At 40.9% G+C, this 19,059-nt stretch overlaps 1 protein-coding gene across 1 annotated transcript in view; it reads right to left on the bottom strand.

Annotated features, from left to right (window-relative positions):
* The window catches only part of ddb1 (damage-specific DNA binding protein 1), a 149,321-nt gene extending 130,866 nt beyond the window's left edge, over positions 1 to 18,455 (bottom strand). Inside the window, exons 1-4 of the mRNA XM_068046122.1 lie at positions 18,311 to 18,455; positions 13,951 to 14,099; positions 11,536 to 11,652; positions 1,826 to 2,047 (exon numbers count right to left, since the gene is read on the bottom strand). Coding sequence (XP_067902223.1) covers positions 1,826 to 2,047; positions 11,536 to 11,652; positions 13,951 to 14,099; positions 18,311 to 18,371 — 549 coding nt within the window. The 5' untranslated portion in view covers positions 18,372 to 18,455. The remainder of the gene's footprint in view (positions 1 to 1,825; positions 2,048 to 11,535; positions 11,653 to 13,950; positions 14,100 to 18,310) is intronic.
* Positions 18,456 to 19,059: the final 604 nt, after the last annotated feature.

Raw genomic sequence — 19,059 nt, forward strand, 5'->3', positions numbered from 1 at the left:
ACAACAAATCACATGATATTAACTTGCAGAATGGGCATATAATTGGCAAATTAATTTCAGCATAGATAAATGTGAGGTATTACATTTTGGCAAGAAAAATGAGAAAAGAAGAATCTAAATGGGTTACAAGAGCAAAGGGATTTGGGAGCACAAATACACAAAATCATTAAAAGTAGCGACAAAGGTTAACAAAGCCATAAAAAGCAAACCAAACATTTGGGTTTATTTCTAAAGAGAGAGAATTGAAAAGTGAGGTAAAACCTCAATCAAACCTTGGTGAGATCACAACTGGAGAGCTATGTGCAATTCTGGTCACCAGTTATAAAAAAAAAGATAGAGGCATAGGAGGGTGGAAAAACGATTTACAAAGATACCAGAAACGCAGGGTATCAGAAGAGGATAACAGACTGGATCTCTTCTCTTGAAAACAGAAGGCTGAGGGGTGATGTAATAGAAATGATTAAAATTATGAAAGATTGTGATAGAGTAGACACAGTGAACATTCCCATTTGTGAGGAAGAGCAAAACAAAAGCCAGCAAATAAAATAGGAAATTCAGAAGAAACTTCTTTACCAAGAGAGTAGTGAGAATGTGGAACTCACTACCACAGGGAGTATCTGAAGCAAATAGTATAGATGCATTTAACAGAAAGTTAGCTAAGTATATAAGAGAAGGGAATTCAGGATCACACTGATACAGTTAAATGAGGAAAGGCAGCAGGTGGCTCAAGAAAAGCATAAATGCCGGCATAAACTAGTTGGGCCGAATGGCCTGTTTCCGTTATTACAAAAGTGCCTCTGTTTCATTAAATATATTTTCTGAGTATTCATTTTGGAAAGATGGAAGAAATGTTAAACTTTGGGGTTTTCCACGGGGGTCAGGTAAAGGCCACTTGATTGAGAAAAACAGTCCCTGGAATTTTTTTTTAAAAAGGGACACAAAGGTCTTGAGGAAAACAAGCCTTTGCAGGAAACCACCTAACTTCCATCTCATTAAACAACAGAGAACTTTTAACACCTGGAGAAGCTGCTTACAAAGATTTGACAGGTCAGGATTGATGGAGGTCAAAAAGGTTGACCTCCTGTTGTCGGTTTTGATTTTGAATTGCTTTGAGTTCAAGATGAACTGTATAAAAAGGGAGAGAACTTCCAAGGAAGCAGAGAAGACCACACCCCAGCTCAGCTTTCCAGTATCTCTATAAAAGACCCCAAGTCCACTTTGTCAACTCATCTCATCGCCTGTCTTTGAAGAAAAGTCTGCTAAATTAATTCTCAACGCTGCCTGAAAATAACTGTTCTAAAAGATTCCAGTGACCCGTCTACGTGTACTTGGAGGCCAGACTGTATGCCAGTTTTGGAACACAACATATCTCATTTGCTGTTTCTTCAAGTATGAACAAATATTCAGCCCAAGTGGATTTTTTTGTCCATAATAAAGCTCTAAAAACAAAAATCCCTTTTATGTCCAGTTAACGCGCGTGTGTGTGTGGCTAAGGTAAAAAGGGAACTTGAATATTTCAATCTGTGTTTATGCTTTACTTCATTACTGGTTCAGACTTATTTTATAATAAACTGATAATTTTGTTATTTATTAAAGAAACCTGGTTGGTGTGTTCTATTCTGGGATAAAAATAGAGTCTATGATTGACCGTATCAGTAAGTGGGAAAAAATTTAAATATATGCTGTGACCCGTGGAGAAGTGGAACTAGAGTCAATAGTGTACTACTCCCATCTCAGTCGTAACATTATTTTATGGAATAGAGTTAAAAGGCTAGTGTCTAACCCACAGCATCTCCAAATCGCCCCTACAAACTCAAATTCTTACCTGATAGACAAAGCAAATGGTTGGGACCTGACAGCCATACAAAAACTTCACATCAATTACATGTAGCTCTTCCAAACGGATGTTGAATGCCTTCAACTCTTTGTTGTCTCTGTCCAGTGGGATCACTTTAAAGAGCCCATCATATAGCCTAAGACCTATCATGCGACACTCAGGGTCCACAATACCTATGATTCCAGTCTCAGAGGGGCGTCCAATACGATCCTAAAAGGAACATCAGAGATATTAGCATTTGTGGAATGACAACCAGATGTTAGAGGATACAGGAAGCTGAAGAGGATGATCATGACGACAATGTCTGCTATAGGTGGTATAGAAAGTTCTGATGAAAGGTAATCAACCTGAAAAGTCAACTGTTTCTCTCTCCACAGATGTTCTCTGTCCTGCTAAGTGATTTCCAACTTTTTCTGCTTTCATTTATAAGTTTTAATTAGATAGAACATTACATACAATAGCTGTTTACCACAGCAGAGGTGGAAGCACAGCAGGAAGAGAGGTATTTACCTTTGCCACCTAAAAGGACAGCAGCAGATGCATGGGAACACCACCACCTGCAAGTTCCCCTCCAAGCCACACATCATCCTAGCTTTGAAGCATATCGCCATTCCTTCGCTGTCGCTGAGTCAAAATCCTGGAACTGGTGTACCTATTCCACATGAACTGCAGTGGTTAAAGAAGGCACCACCAGCTTCTCAAGGGCAATTAGGGATGGGCAATAAAAGCTGGTCTAGCCAGCGATGCCTAAATCCCATCAACGAATTTAAAAAAAATGTAGGCAGGTGAGCAGAGGCGAGATCAAATAAGATAGGCTTTAGAGAACTGGGTACCAAGGCAAAGTTGGTTTGGAAGGAATCAGATTAGATCAGATTAGAGATACAGCACTGAAACAGGCCCTTCGGCCCACCGAGTCTGTGCCGACCAGCAACCACCCATTTATACTAATCCTACACTAATCTCATATTCCTACCACCTGTCCCTATATTTCCCTACCACCTACCTATACTAGTGACAATTTATAATGGCCAATTTACCTACCAACCTGCAAGTCTTTTGGCTTGTGGGAGGAAACCGGAGCACCCGGAGAAAACCCACGCAGACACAGGGAGAACTTGCAAACTCCACACAGGCAGTGCCCAGAATCGAACCCGGGTCCCTGGAGCTGTGAGGCTGCAGTGCTAACCACTGGGCCGCCCAGGGTGGGTGCATAATAATTAAAAGATCAGCTCTGATGGCTGAACAGAGGATGGGGTATAAATATCAAACCAGAAATCAGAAGAGGTTACAGATTGAGATCTACAGGTTACACTTTTGGGTCTTTAGTCTACATTTTTATTTTACAAATAGAGTTCAGCATCTCAAACCATATTTGAGCCCTCACTTTGTAGGGCTTGCAGCATGCCTTGGCCTGCCCAATATCAAGGTCATTTGCAGGCTAAGGATCAAACACAAAACACTTTTTACTGCATTTCAGCTTACTGGTTATATGACATACATGCATGTGATTTTTTATGAAGGCAGTGGAATATACACTTCACTCGATTGTGGATTAGGTTGCAACTTCCAAACAGATTTATTAAACAAGTGAACAGCAATGACACGCTGTGGATTTTAAAATATTATGTATACCTCTCCTCATGCTGCCAGAAAATAATCATGTCTGTGGTGCTAAACTACAATATAAATAGCCTTGCATGAACAATTCATCTTGCTGATTGTTCACAGAATGTTTCAAGCCTATTTACTTAAACTCCAATGAGTATAGGCTCAACCTACCCAACCTTTCCTCATAAGACAAACACCTCATCCCAGGAATCAGCTTAGAGAACCTCTCTGAACTGCTTCCAATGCAAGTAAGTCTCTCCTTAAATAAGGTGACCTAAACTGTACACAGTACTCTAGGTGTGGTCTCACCAATGCCCTGTACAGTCACATACGAACATACGAATTAGGAGCAGAAGTAGGCCTGTTCCACCATTTGACATGATCACGGTTGATCTGATTGTGGCCTCAACACTACTTTCCTGTCTACCTGCTATAACCTTTGACTCCTTGTCAATCAAGAATCTAAGCCTTAAATATTCAATGACGCTACCTCCACTGTTTTCTGAGGTAGAGAATTCTATGAATTAACAACCCTCAGAAAAAATTTCTCCTCATCTCTGTCCTAAGTGGGAGACCCCTAATTTTTAATCTGTGTCCCCTAGTTCTAGTCTCTCCCACAAGGGGAAAAACATCCTTTCAGCATCCACCCTGTCAAGTCCCCTCAGGATCTTATATATTTCTCTTTCATCTAAACTCCAGTAGATACAGGCCCAACCTGTCAACTTTTCCTAAGATAGCCCTTCATACCAGGATTCAGTCGAGTGAACCTTCTGAATTGTTTCTCATGCAATTATATCCTTTAAGCAAGGAGACCAAAACTGTACGCAGTACTCCAGATGTGGTCTCACCAATGCCCTGTAAAGCTGCAGTAAAACATCCCTACTTTTATACTCTATTCCCCTTGCAATAAACAATTCCATTTCATTTGCCTTCCTAATCACTTGCCGTACATACATACTAACCTTTTGTAAATCATGTACCAGGACACCCAGTTCTGCAATCTCTCTGCATTTAAATAAAATACTGCTTTACTATTCTTCCTGCCAAAGTGGGCAAGTTCACATTCTCCCACATTATACTCCATCGGCCAATTTTTGCCTATTTTGCTCATTTAACCTATCTATATCCCTTTGCAGACTCCTTATGTCCTCTTCACAACTTATTCACCCATCTACCTTTGTGTCATCAGCAAATTTAGCAACCATACATTCGGTATCTTCACCCAAGTCATTGATATAGAAAGTAAATAGTTGAGATCCCAGCACTGATCCCTGCGGCACTCCACAGATTGCCCCATTTACCCCTGCTTTCTGCTTCCTGATAGCTAACTAATCCTCTATCCATGCTAATATGTTACCCCCAATGCCATGAGCTCTTATCTTGTGCAATAACTTTCGATGTGGCACCTTATCAAATGCCTTCTGGAAATTCAACTTACCTACATCTACACAGGGTCCCCTTTATCCACCTTGCTCGTTAGTTCCTCAAAGAACTCCAATAAATCAGTCAAAGACTATTTCCTTTCACAAAGCTGACTCTGCCTGATCGCATTAAGAGGTTCTAAGAACCCCCCTATAACCTCGAACAATAGATTCCAACATTTTCCCTATGACAGATGTTAGGCTAATTGGCCTGTAGTTTCCTACTTTGTCTCCCTCCTTTCTTGAACAGAGGAGTTATAGTTACTGTTTTCCAACCTTATGGGACCTTTCCAGAAGCTAGGGAATTTTGGAAATTTACAACCAATGCATCTATCTCAGCAGCTATTTCTTTTAAGACCCTCAGATTCAGGCCATCAGGTTCTGGGAACTTGTCAGCCTTCAGTTCGAATAGTTTTCTCAGTATCCTTTACATGGTGATTATAATTGTTTGAAGTTCCTCCTTCCCTTTCATCCCAGGATTTACAAGTATTTTTGGGATGTTACTTGTGTCTTCTACAGTGAAGACAGACAAAATATCTGCTCAATGCTCCCACCATTTCCTTATTTCCCATCAATTCTCCAGACTCTCTCGAAAGAGGACCAACGCTCACTTTTGTTACTCTTTTCCTTTTTAATTACTCCTAGCTAGAAACTCTTATTTCGGTCTCATTTTTTTTCGACAGCCTTGGCTAGTTTTTAAAATTCTTTCCAATCTTCTGGCCTACCACTAATCTTTGCAGAATATAACGCTTTTTCTTTCAATTTGATACTACCCTTAACTTCCTTAGTTAGCCATGGATGGAGTGTCCGTCTCAGAGACTTCCTTTCTCACTGCAATATCTCCTTAAAATGTCTTCCACTGCATCTCTACTGACGTACCCTTTAACTTAATTTCCTGGTTCACTTTAGCCAGCTCTGCCTTCACACCCTTGTAATTGCCTTTAAGTTTAAAACACTAGTCTTAAATTCACATTTCTCACCTTCAAACTGAATGTGAAATTTAATCATGTTAAAATCACTGCTACCTCGAGGCTCCTTCACTTTGAAATCATTAATGTCTCATTACACATGACCAGGTTTAGAAAAGCCTGCTCTCTGGTTGGCTCTAGAAAGTGCTGCTCTAAGAAATTGTCCCAAATACACTCGATGAACTCATCTTCCAGGCTATCCTTTGCCAATTTGATTCATCCAATATACATGTAGATTAAAAACACCCATGATTATTGCTGTACCTTCCTTACAAGTCCCCACTATTTGTTCCTATATACTCTGCACTACAGTGTAGTTACTGTTAGGGAAGAGTATAAACTACTCCCACAAGTGATTTCTTTGCTATTTCTTATCTCTACATCTTGATCTTTAGAACAAAGGTCATCTCTGACTATTGCACTAATGTTGTCCTTAATTGACAGAGCTACCCCACCAACTATTCCTAGCTTCCCCTAGTGGGGAATCTAGAACTAGGGGGTACAGTTTCAAATTAAGTGGTCTCCCATTTATTACAGAGATGAGGAGTAAATTCATCTCTCAGAGGGATGCTAGTGTTTGGAATTCGCTTGCCCAGCGAGCAGTGGAAGCTAGATTATTGAATATATTCAAGGCTGATTTAGACAGACTTTCGATTGACAAGGGATTCGATTGACAAGGGAGTCAAGAGTTATAGGGGCAGGCAGGAAAGTGAAGTTAAGTTCACAATCATATCAGCCATGATCTTATTGAATGAGGCAGCAAGCTTGAGGGGCAGAATGGCCTCCTACCCTTGCTTCTCTGTATGTTGTTATGCTAACCTATTTATTTCTCTCCAATGGCTTCAAACTGACTACTTAATTTTACACTATAGGCTAAGTAATACTTTCCAATTTTAAATGGGTTAGGACATGCAGCTCAGGGATGGAATACCAGAATAGAATACTAAGGTTATGCACTACTGATGCAGGAATGACATCACAAAAGTCATAAGTTGATTGGCTGCTGAGTATTGATGCTGAGGGGAACGGTCCGAGAGCTTCAAAACAGCGAGAGGGGGGAAGTAGTCTGAGTGCTTCAAAACAGCTGGCTGGGGCTCAGTCTGCGCCACATTTAGAGGAAAAAAAAGAGGGAAACAGATAAGTGATTGGTTGGTGAGTATTTTGCTCATTTATCTTGCAAAACTCAGATATTTTATCAGTAATTTTAAGTTTTTATTAGTATTAGTAAAGTTTAATAGTGGTAATAAAGCTTATTGGGAGTAGCAGGGTTTACTAATTATATGTTAATCAAGTAAAGAATAAATTATCGAATTATAAAAATGACAAGGCAGGTGATGTGTTGTGACTGCATGATGTGGGAGCTCCTCTGAGACACATCAGGGAGGCGGAAGGTTACCTGGACACTTTGTACCAGGGGCGTCACACCCCTTAGGATAGGGTCTTCTGATTTGGTCCATAGTTAGGGACAAGAGGGGGTGACTACGAGTGAGACAGGTATGGGGACCCAGAACGTAGAAGTGGAGGAGCCTCAGCCTTTGCAATTGTCTAACAAGTTGAGGTTCTTGCAACCTGTATGGATGAAAGCAGGAGCTGCAAGGTGAATGAGCGAACTGACCATGGCACCGCGGTACAGGAAGCCATTCAAGAGGGGAGAGTTAATAGGAATGTAGTGGTGGTAGAAGATAGCATAGTCAGGCGACAGACACAGTACTCTGCAGCCGAGGAGAGTCCAGACAGCTGTGTTGCCTGCCCGGTACCAGGGTTCGAGACATCTGCTATTGGTTGGAGAGAAACTTGTAATTGGGAGGACGGTTGGGGGGCGGGGGCGAAGGAAGATCCAGTGGTTCTAGTCCACGTAGGTACCAATGACATAGGTAGAACTCGGAAGGAGATTCTGCTGAGGGAGTTTGAGTAGCTAGTGTCCAAGTTAAAAAACAGAACCTGAATGGTGATAATCTCTGGATTATTACCTGAGCCACAAGCAAATTGACATAGGGTAAACAAAATTAGAGAGTTCAACACATGGCTCAAATATTGATGTGGGAGAAATGAGTTTCGACTTGTGGGCACTGGCACCAGTACTGGGGAAAGTGGAAGCTGTACCATTGGGACAGTCTTCATCTGAATCGTGCTGGGACCAGTGTTCTGACAGTTCGTATAACGAGGGCGGTAGAGAGGACTTTAAATTAAATAGTGGTGGCATGGAAACAAGATTGAAAAAATTTGATAAATTAAGTAGCCAAGGCAAGGCAAAAGGGAAAGGTAGCAATAAGGGAAATGATGATCAGAGTGTGGCTGGAAGGGATAAAGTATACAAACCTAAGAGTGCACCAGCAGATAAGACTGGAGGTTACAAAAAAAGTACAAAGATAGAACTAAAGCCTCTGTAACTGAATGCACTTAGCATTCGTAACAAAGCAGATGAACTGACAGTGCAATAGCAATAAATACGTATGATCTGATGGTCATTACAGAGACATGGTTGCAAGATGACAAAGACTGGGACCTGAATATTCAAGGGTACATGACATTTAAGGACAGGAAGGTAGGAAAAGGTGAAGGCGTAGCTCTGTTAACTAAGGATGACATTGGTACAATAGAGGGAGATGACCTTACTTCTGAAGATCAAGATGTAGAATCAGTTTAGGTAGAGCTGAGAAATAGTAATGGTAAGAAGTCACTTGTGGGAGTGGTTTAACCACACTGTAGGACGGCGTATACAGGATAATATAATTGGGGCTTGTGAGAAAGGTACGACGATAATCATGGGTGATTTTAAGCTACATATAGATTGGACTAATCAGATTGGCAAAGGTAGCCTGGACGATGAGTTCATAGAGTGTTTTCGGGACAGTGCCGTGGAGTAACACTTCCGAGAGCCAACCAGAGAGCAGGCTTTCTAAACCTGGTTATGTGCAATGAGACAGGATTAAGTAATGACCTCATAATGAAGGAGCCCCTAGGTAGCAGTGATCATATGATTGCTCCCTCAAACTGAATGTGAAATTCAAAGAGTGGATCTAAGACTAATGTTTTAAACTTAAATAAGGGCAATGAGAGCATGAAGGCAGAGCTGGCTAAAGTAAACTGGAAAATTAGGGTAAGGGATAGGTCAGTAGAGATGCAGTGGCAGACATTTAAGAAGATATTTCAGAACACTCAGAAGGATACATTCCAGTGAGGAAGGAAGACTCCAAGGGAAGGACACACCATCCATGGCTAACTAAGGAAATTAAAGGTATCAAATTGAAAGAAAAAGCATGTAATTCTGAAATGATGATTGGCAGGTTGGAAGATTGGACAGAATATAAACAGCAAAGAATAACTAAAAGCTTAATAAGGAGACAGAAATTAGAGTACGAGAGAAAGCTAGCTACAAAGGTAAAAACACAGCCCAAGAGTTTCTACAGGTATTTAAAAAGGACAAGAGTTAAAGTGAGCGTTGGTCCTCGAGAGACCAAGTGAGGGGAATTCATAATGGAAAATGAGGAGATGGCAGAGGAATTGAACAGATATTTTGCAACTGTCTTCACTGTAGAGGATATAAACAATATCCCAGAAATAATTGTGAATCAGGAGGTGAAAGGGAGGGAGGAGCTTGAAACAATTACCATCACCAGGGAAAGGGTACTGAAAAAGAAATTTGTACAACTAAATGCTGACAAGTCCCCAGGTCCTGATGAACTTCATCCTAGGGTCTTAGAAGAAGTTCCTGCTGAGATAGTAGATGCAGTGGTTGGAATTTTCCAAAATTGCCGAGATTCTGGAAAGATCCCATCAGATTGGAAAATAGCAAATGTGACTCTTCTATTCAAGAAAGGAGGGAGACAGAAAGCAGGAAACTACAGGCCAGTTAGCTTAACATCGGTCATAGGGAAAATGCTGGAATCTATAAAGGAGGTTATACCAGGGAAATGAAAATATCAATGTAATCAGGCAGAGTCAACATGGTTTTATGAAAGGGAAATCATGTTCGACTAATTTATTGGAGTTCTTTGAGGAAGCAACAAACAACATGGATAAAGGGGAACCTGTGGATGTGCTATACTTTGATTTCCAGAAGGCATTTGGCAAGGTGCCACATCAAAGGTTACTAAGCAAAATAAGAGCTCATGGCATTGGGGTAGCATATTAGCATGGATAGAGGAATGGTCAGCTAACAGGAACCAGAGAGTAGGCAGAAATGGTCATTTTTAAGTTGGCAAGATGTGACGAGTAGAGTGCTACAGGGATCAGTGCTGGGACCTTAACTATTTACAATCTCTATCAATGACTTGAATGAAGGGACCATACGCAAAGTTGTGAAATTTTCTAATGACGCCAAGATAGGAAGAAAAGTAAGTTGTGAAGGAGGACATAAGGAGTCTGTAAAGGGATATAGATAGATTAAGTGAGTGGACAAAAATTTGGCAAATGAAGTATCAAGTGTGAAAATGTGAACTTAACCACTTTGGCAGGAAGAATAGTAAAGCGACATATTATTTAAATGGAAAGAGATAGCATAACTCTGAGGTACAGAGGGATCTGAGTGTCCTAGTACATGAATCACAAAACATTGGTATGCAGATAGAACAAGTGATTAGGAAGGCAAATGCAATGTTGTCGTTTATTGCAAGGGGAATGGAATATGAAAGTAAGGATCGTTTTGCTACAGTTGTATGGGATATTGGTGAGACCACATCTGGAGCCGAGTGTACAATTTTAGTCTCCTTATTTAAGGAAGGATATAAATGCATTAGAGGCAGTTCAGAGAAGATTCTCTCGACTGATACCTGGGATTGGGGGGGGGGAAGAATGATCTTTTCAGGAAAGATTGGACAGTTTGGATATGTATTCATTGGAGTTTAGAAGAATGAGAGGTGATCTTATTGAAATATACAAGATCCTGAGGGGACTTGACAGGGAGAGACTGGAACTGGGGGACACAGTTTAATAATAAGGGGGCACCCATTTAAGACGGAGATGAGGAGATATTTTTTTCTCTCAGAGGGTTGAGAGTCTTTAGAACATTCTTCCCCAGAAAGCAGTGAAGGCAGGGTCATTAAATATTTTTAAGGCAGAGGTAGATAAATTCTTGACTAACAAGGGAGTCACAGGGTTTTGGTAGTAGGCTGGAAAGTGGAGTTGAGGCCACAATCAGATTAGCCATCATCTTATTAAATGGCAGAGCAGGCTTGAAGGGACTGAAGAGCCTACTCCTTCTAATTCCCATGGTCGTAGTATGAGTAATTAGGCAGGAATGTCAATCAACTCAGCGTCTGATGAATGTGGGTATCGGGAAGTCCAAACAGGTTGGTTTCAGTTTTGCTAGCATTCAACTGCAAGAAGTTTCAACTCACCAGAAATTCACAAACAGGTAGTCAAATAGTATAACCACAGCCCTGAAGTCAATGATGCCAGCTGAGACACACAGTTGGGTGTCCTTAGTGTACATGTGGAAGCTAACCTTTACTTTCAAATGATGTTACAGAAGGGCAACTTATGGAAAAAATAAAGGATACCAAGGATGGAGCACTGGGATACACAAGAACTAAATTTGCACTGCTTTTAACTCTCATTCAACCATTCTATGATATTCCCATTGGAGATGCTGTGCTGATCCAGCATTAAATTTAAATGCTAAATCAAACCCTAATCCCACCAAGGGGCATTTAAAAAGTCTCATGTCACTTGAAGATGCAGAAATAAAATTTTATTTTACCTGTACGTTTCCATGGGCACGCGTGATGATATCGATGTTTTCTCCATTCTGTTTATACTCCAGAATGCAGGCATTGTATTTTGCAGTCAGAATGAAAAGCAGGTCCTTGCCTTCCCCCTGTGTAAATGCAGGTACAAAAAAATTGACACTCTTTTTATGGGTCAGACTCCAATAAGAATTGTTCATCCCCCATTCCAGAAAACTATTCATTTTTAGTTCATTTGAAATTATCTACCAATAACGCACACAGCACAGTAAGACCTATTTGCCTTCCCTCCATTAACCATTGAACACAATGGATATCCTTCATGCTGTGCCATGAAGGGAGCAGAATTTTTTTTAAGGCAAAGCTCAGGTGCCACTATTGTACTTGAAATACCAAATACTAGGAGACACACTGCAGGAGGAAGAAAATGCACAAACAAAAACTTATAAATGCAATTGAATCCGTCCATTTAACAGCTCGCAAAGATCTGGGAATGTGCACATGGACAGGAGCGAAAGACACATGTTCTCTTTCGGTTGACAACTTCAAATTACTTACTAGTTCATTTTGCTTCCTAGCACAGTTCTAGCAAATTGATTCGCTAATTTATTTATGCACATCCCCACAGTTTACTAAATAGTTTGACATAGTCAAGACAATAAAGAACATTTTACTCTGTAAATAAGTTGTTCAAGTAAACTATCATTTCACACTTTATTCACTGTTTCAATCAAGAGCAACTCATGTTGAGGCCAGTCAAATGTAATTTGTATTCCACAGCTTTAGTTTCCTCAGTTACACTCAAGGTGGGAGCTGGTTGGTCTTCAGAGTCTGGTCAACTTAATTTTTCGCAGTCTTGCTCATCACTCCATTAGAGGGAACAAAAATTATATCCCCATTTTCTCTCCTCTCATAAATGCATCGACTCTTGTTGGGGTATGGTTCCATAGGTACTGGCCACAACACAGCACAAAATACAAGAGAGAGAGTAAATACTCCCTGAAATCAGAAAAAAATTACAAAACAATTGAAAAAGATAGAAATTAATACACCATCCAGGTATCAAGCATGTATGGAAGATCCATGCTTCAATCAAACTGAACAATGCCTTCCTGTCTGATGCAAGCTGAAATATTTTCCTACACCCTCTTCCCTCAATTCTAACTGTTACGACCAGGTGCGAAAGGTGTCTAGGGGTCCCCCTCAGCCTTCACCTGGTCTTAGCGTAACAAGGTTTAATTTTAAACCCAAGTTTTTATCTCCCCCTTGGTGAACCCTAGTTCACCGCTTTCCAATTATAAGGCAAAGAAACCGGCACAGACAGGTGTTCTTAGGTTTAAAGAAGAAAAGTTGAAATTTATTAAATTTACACTCTAATTCGGTTAACACTCACGCTAGCATGCATATGCAATACATACATGCAGATAGAGAAAGAATGGAACAGAAGAAATAAAGTGGAAAAGATTGAAGCACTATCTGAAGAGGGTTTTTGTTATGGATCTTCAAGCTCACTGTAGAGTCCTTGATTGTAGTTAGATCTTGCTTTTCGCTGAGGCTCAGCTATTCTTCTTAAACCTTGTTCGCTGAAGAAGACTTTTCTCCCTTGGGGTTCACATGCCTTCAGTGGATTCAGAGGCTTGTGAGAAAGAGATGGGAGCAGAAAGGAGAGATCTTCTCAGTCAGGAGCAAACAGTCTTTGAGTTCAACTCTCTGTGGCCAGTTCAAAAGAAAATCCTGGAACAGCCTGTTAGTCGTGTGACCAGCCGGTCAGTCCTGGCCCTTGTGGATTGTATCCTCCTTAGCAGGCCCAGGAATGCACTTCCTCCCCTTCTATGTCTGTTAGTATGTAAATGTTTTTTTCCAACCATGGCTGATCTGTTTAACAAGTCATTTCCTCGCTCCAACAAGAGTTAAAAATCAATGTTCATGACAAAATTAATGTGCTTCATTCTTGGCAGGTGGGGGCCTAGCATGACATAATAAAAATCCTACTTAAAAGAACTTGGGCGCCCCAATAGCTCAGTGATCCCAGAATCACTTACATGCCTGTGCCAGATTAACTGACTTCAACAGGAGCATTAATGGGGCACCGCAAGTAGCTTCAGCATCGCAAGCTGGTAGGGAGAAAGGAAAGTCAGCCAGCGTTCCCACTCTTGATCACTATTCAGTGACTCCAGCTGGAAGAGTGCATATGGACAGCAGTGAGGATAGGATACTTGTGATGTTCATCAACCAGTGAATAACCTAACGTTCACTGTCCAGACCTTCATGAAAAATGCTAAATTAAGCAGGATACCAGAGGATGACCAGCATCTTCAGGAAGTGAGGGGCAGAAGGAGAAAGAATTGGCAGACTATATAGGAATAAAACGTGTTCCACATATCTGGACAAATTACTGCTGAAGCCTAATATATCATTGCATATATTACCTTCGGTCGGAAGAGCTCCATTACAGCTATCTTGCCATACATGCCCACTTCCTTGACAGGGCGCAAACCTTCCGGAGTTACCACATAAATCTCCAACCTGGTGTTCTTGGCAATCAGCAGGTTCAGATCATCTGCTGAGGTGAAGTGACCTGAAACAAAATGCGCAAATTTAAACCAATATTTTCAGACACGAGATCACACCCTGTGAACCTGATAATGAGAAAGCTACGGCAGGTATCAAATAACCTTACATGCTATGTTTTTATAGTCCATGCAAATAAAATGAAAAAGTTAGAAAAAATAAGAATTGTTTCCTTTATATCCTATTTATTAGACTTGAAATATAATCCCAACTCAGAAGGAAGTGAGGATGGAGTTGATTCAGAGTGGAACCTACATAACTAAAAAGCAATTGAGAAGGTAAGGAGCAACCAAGAAATCAACAAGTGAAATTTTCAAAACCCCACAAGAGCACACATAACAAAAATGCTGACTGTCACAAATTTAAGGGACCTTGCTGTCTTAATGAATAAATGCACTGTCAAGTATGGCATGAGTCATATTTTCTCCAGAAAAAAGGGAAGACTGAAAGAAAAAAGAAAAGTAAAATCCCCCCATATTATTTTTATTTTTCCTTTTTTTTTGTGTTTATTTTATTTTAGTCTCTTCAGTTTGTTTCTACTGTGCCTACCCGCTATGTTTTTTTTCCATGTTTGTGCTTGTGGCTGTTCAGTTTTCAGTCCATTAACACCCTATCTGTACTGATGCTTTGTCTTTCAGCACACCATTAACATATTGTTTGCCTTTGCTACATGACCTTCTGATCAGCTATTCTGTGACCTTGTCCCATCAACATCTCTTTTGTTATCTCTTTCCCCACCCCTGCTTTACTTGTTTAAAATCTTTTACATTTCTTATATCTGCCAGTTCTGAAGGGTCACTGACCTGAAACATTAACCCTGCTTCCCTCTCCACAGATGCTGCCAGACCTGCTGAGTATTTCCAGCGTTTCTTGTTTTTACGCCATAAATATAAGGTGTCCACTAATAAATCCAACAAGAAATTCAAGAGAAATTTGTTTACCGAGTAGAACTCACTACCATATGGTTGTTGAGGCGATTACATTGAGTAAGGATGAATCTAAAGCACAGAAACAGTTCATTCAGCCCAGCTGGTCTATGCCGCCGTTCATGTTCCACATGAGCTTCCTCCCACCCTTCATCGTGTCACCCTATCAGCATACCCTTTTATTTCTTTCTCTTTGATGTGATTATCTAGCTTACCAAAAAGTATAGTTATGCTATCTGCCTCAACTACTCCATGTGATAGCAAGTTTCATGTTATTAGTACTCTTTGGGTAAAAGAAGTTTCTCCTGAATTCCCTATTGGATTTATTAGACACAATCTTGGATTTTTCCATTCCTGACCTGACCTCATGCTGGAAAGTGTGTGCATGAGAACAGAATGGGGTTTAGACACAGCTGTGGTGCAACTCACCCACCCAGTAAAAGAGCTTGCCAACACTTAGCGTGGATAAGGTTCTAGAGGGCTCCTGTCAGCTGTAGAAGTGTATCCCAGCATCATGCAGTGCTTTCAGAAGAGACTTTTTTTTTTAATTTCCTACCACTCTCTCTGCAAAAATGGATCAATAAAACTCTTCTGAAGACCTCTTCTGTGAATCACAGTTGTGCCCACATTCTGTAACCAGGGTGCTTTTTAAATTCATTCTCAAGTAGGCATTGCTAGCAACACCAACATTTACTGCCCATTCCTGGTTGCCCTCAAGGTGATAGTGGGCCTTCTTGAACTGTTGCAGTCCATTTGGTGAAGGTAACTCCGACAGTGCTGTGAGGTAGAGTGTTCCTGGATTTTGACCTAGCAATGATCATGTGCTCGCCATTCCTCCAAACTAAAATAGATCTGAAAACTTTCATGAGGATACTGCCCTTTGGATGAATCAGTCTGACACACGTCTCTGTTATTTTCCATTATGGCATGCTCTGCTCCTCCACAGTTGTCCGAGTAGGATCCTTTTTTCAAACCTTATTGAGGTGCGTGAAGTCAACATTGGGGAATAGAATGTATTATGATCCTGTAGCTTTATTCTACCTGGTTCCAGTTGCAATTCCTGAACAGCAAAGATCTTCAGGAATTACTTTAAGAGGTTCCAAAGAAATGCAAAGTGTTTGAGGCTGTGCTTTTTCTTTTGAGGTGAAGGGAGTATATTGGATGAAATAAAGGAACCAAGAGAGAGCTAGAAGATGCAGCAGGCTTACCACTATCCTTTTCTCGGAGATTTGGGTTCAAATGGACTCGATGGGCCAAATGGCCACCTTCTGTACCATAATAACCATGACTCCATAAATGTAGCCAAACTGAAAGACTCCACTATAAATGTTCCAGCAATTTCACCCCACACTGCCCCTAAAATTTGGCACTAAATTGGAAATCTCTCAAGATAAGTCAATGAATAATAGCTGCGAGAAAGAAAGTAGGTGTTAGAGTAGGAAATGCTTCTTTGAGGTATCGGTTGAGTCATTGCAAGAGCAGAATACAAGAAGCTTTGCACTGTATCCAACCAGTCCTAACAGGGAAACCTAGATACCAATAATGAGCGCCCAAAATGGAAAACTCAATCCATTTCCGAATGCTGTAATCCCTCACCTATCATTCTAAAAATGGTATCCTTTTCAAAACTTTGGAAGAACAGAGCATCTCAATGGAAAATACCAGAATTAACATGAGATATGTGCCAAACTGGTTATCCAAAGGACAGCATCCTCACGAAATTTTCATCCAAACTTTTTATTTTGGAGGAATGGCTAAAGGCACAGAAAGCCATGAACCATTTTTGGGAGATTAGCATTAGGTATAAGTGATACAATAAAGCTAGTCAAGGAGCTTTTCATTACATCTATTTGCAAATAAATGATTTAAGTTGCCAAACAAATTTACTGAAGATCACATTAATAAAACTCAAGTATTGAAATTAGATTTCTGGTGACTCTGTAGATAAGTGATGTGATACCAACCATACAACAACCTGTATTTTACACAGCACCTGAGGTGAAAACAATGCAGGAGCATTGTCACAGCTCCAGTGACCCGGGTTCGATTCTGGGTACTGCCTGTGTGGAGCTTGCAAGTTCTCCCTGTGTCTGCGTGGGTTTCCTCCCACCTCCAAAAGACTTGCAGGTTGATAGGTAAATTGGCCATTGTAAATTGCCCCTAGCGTAGGTAGGTGGTAGGAGAATAGTGGGGATGTGGTAGAGAATATGGGGTTAGTGTAGGGTTAGTATAAATGGGTGGTTGTTGGTCGGCACAGACTCAGTGGGCCGAAGGGCCTGTTTCAGTGCTGTATCTCTAAATAAAAATTAAAAATATATAGGGTCAGCGCCCAAAGCTAAAGAAAAAAAATCTGTTCCCACTTTCCAGCACTACATAGCATATTAGGTGAGCAGAGGATTGGATTTGGTTGTGATGAAACACAACAGTGCAATAATCTACTGACATTTACTGTATACGATGTCAGTAAGGATGTCCACTTAACTGAGGCATGAAGGGCTACTGGCATTCACAGAATAGCATCCCATAGTCAGTACATTCAGGAGGGAAAAAAATTGTGATCCAAACTGTCAGTCATACAGTACAGAAACAGGCCCTTCGGCCCATCAAGTCTGTGCCGGCCATCCAGCACCCAACTATTCTAATCCCATATTCCTGCACTTGGCCCGTAGCCTTGTATACTATGGCATTTCAAGTTCCCATCTAAATACTTCTTAAATTTGATTTCAGCTCCTTGTTACCCTGTTCTTAGTACAGTTAACTGTTACAACTGTGCAAACTATTTTAAGCTGCATTTGAAAATGTCAGGGAGCTGCCTACACAAATAATTTATTCAATTTGTTTTCAGACAAGGACATTAAAGGAAACAATATCTTCAAGCAATGCTATTTGGCCTTTTTTTACCTTTTGTCTTGGTAAGGATTTTGTCACAACAGTTCTACATACCAAGATTTTTTCCAACATAATTTACTTAATTGAAAGTTATTCATAAACAATAAACAAAGGATTGCCACACATCTTTCGATGTAGTGAATGCTCTTTTAACATTAACATCTCATTGTAATTATTAAATAAACAAAGCTGACTGAATTAACAGTATATTGTGTATTTCCTTACTGCTCCAGAGATTGCTGCAGCGACTCCCTGCTGTGTTGAATGTTGTGACTAGGCCTTGAGGCCTGACCCTAGCAGCCCAAACACACCGCCCTCCGTTCCCCGACACGCAAGCCCCTTTGCAAGATAGGCGAAATTAAAAAGAGGGGCTAACGCCTGTTTCCACGTTGAGAATATTTACCGGTAATACAAGCATTCACCGCGGTCGGTTTCTGCGCTGTCACGACATAGTTGTAAGACATGGTTGCAGCCCGCTCTGCAAAGCGACACCAGCTCCACAGTCGCTTGCGCTCCCCCTCGCTTCCTCCGGCCTCGCGCTCCCGCCACCCTCGTCACGTGGTAAAGGCCCAAGCAACGGCTGCGTCTTCGCTCAGCGGCCATCTTTGATCGGGGCAAAGGCAGGCAACATGTGACATATCAGACAATTGCCTCCTGGTAACGTCAGCAGTTTTAGGAGAGCGACTGGTAATTAAATTCGTGGTTCAGTATTTCAGGAAAGGCTGAACAACTTGGTTTCAAGATATCTATTTCCTATTTATGCCATCCTCACTGATGGTCTCCAGAACTCCAATAACACTCAGCTTCCCATCCTGAAGCCACCAAAAACTTCAACTCATCTGTTAGTATCTTAGGAATTAGGAGCAGGCCACTCATCACCTCGAGCCTGCTCTGCCATTCAATAAGATCATGGCTGATCTGTTTATAAGCTCAACTCCACATTCCCACCTACCCCCAATAACCTTTCTGCCCCTTGCATATCAAGACTCTACCTCTGCCTTAAAAATATTCAAAGACTCTGCTTCCACTGCCTTTTTAGGAAGAGAGTTCCAAAGACTCATGACCCTCTGAGAGAAGTTTCTTGTTCCGAAGAAGGGTCACTGACCCGAAACGTTAACTCTGCTTCTCTTTCCACAGATGCTGCCAGACCTG

This window comes from Heterodontus francisci, chromosome 14 (genome assembly GCF_036365525.1).
Source record: "Heterodontus francisci isolate sHetFra1 chromosome 14, sHetFra1.hap1, whole genome shotgun sequence".
Classification (NCBI taxonomy): domain Eukaryota; kingdom Metazoa; phylum Chordata; class Chondrichthyes; order Heterodontiformes; family Heterodontidae; genus Heterodontus; species Heterodontus francisci.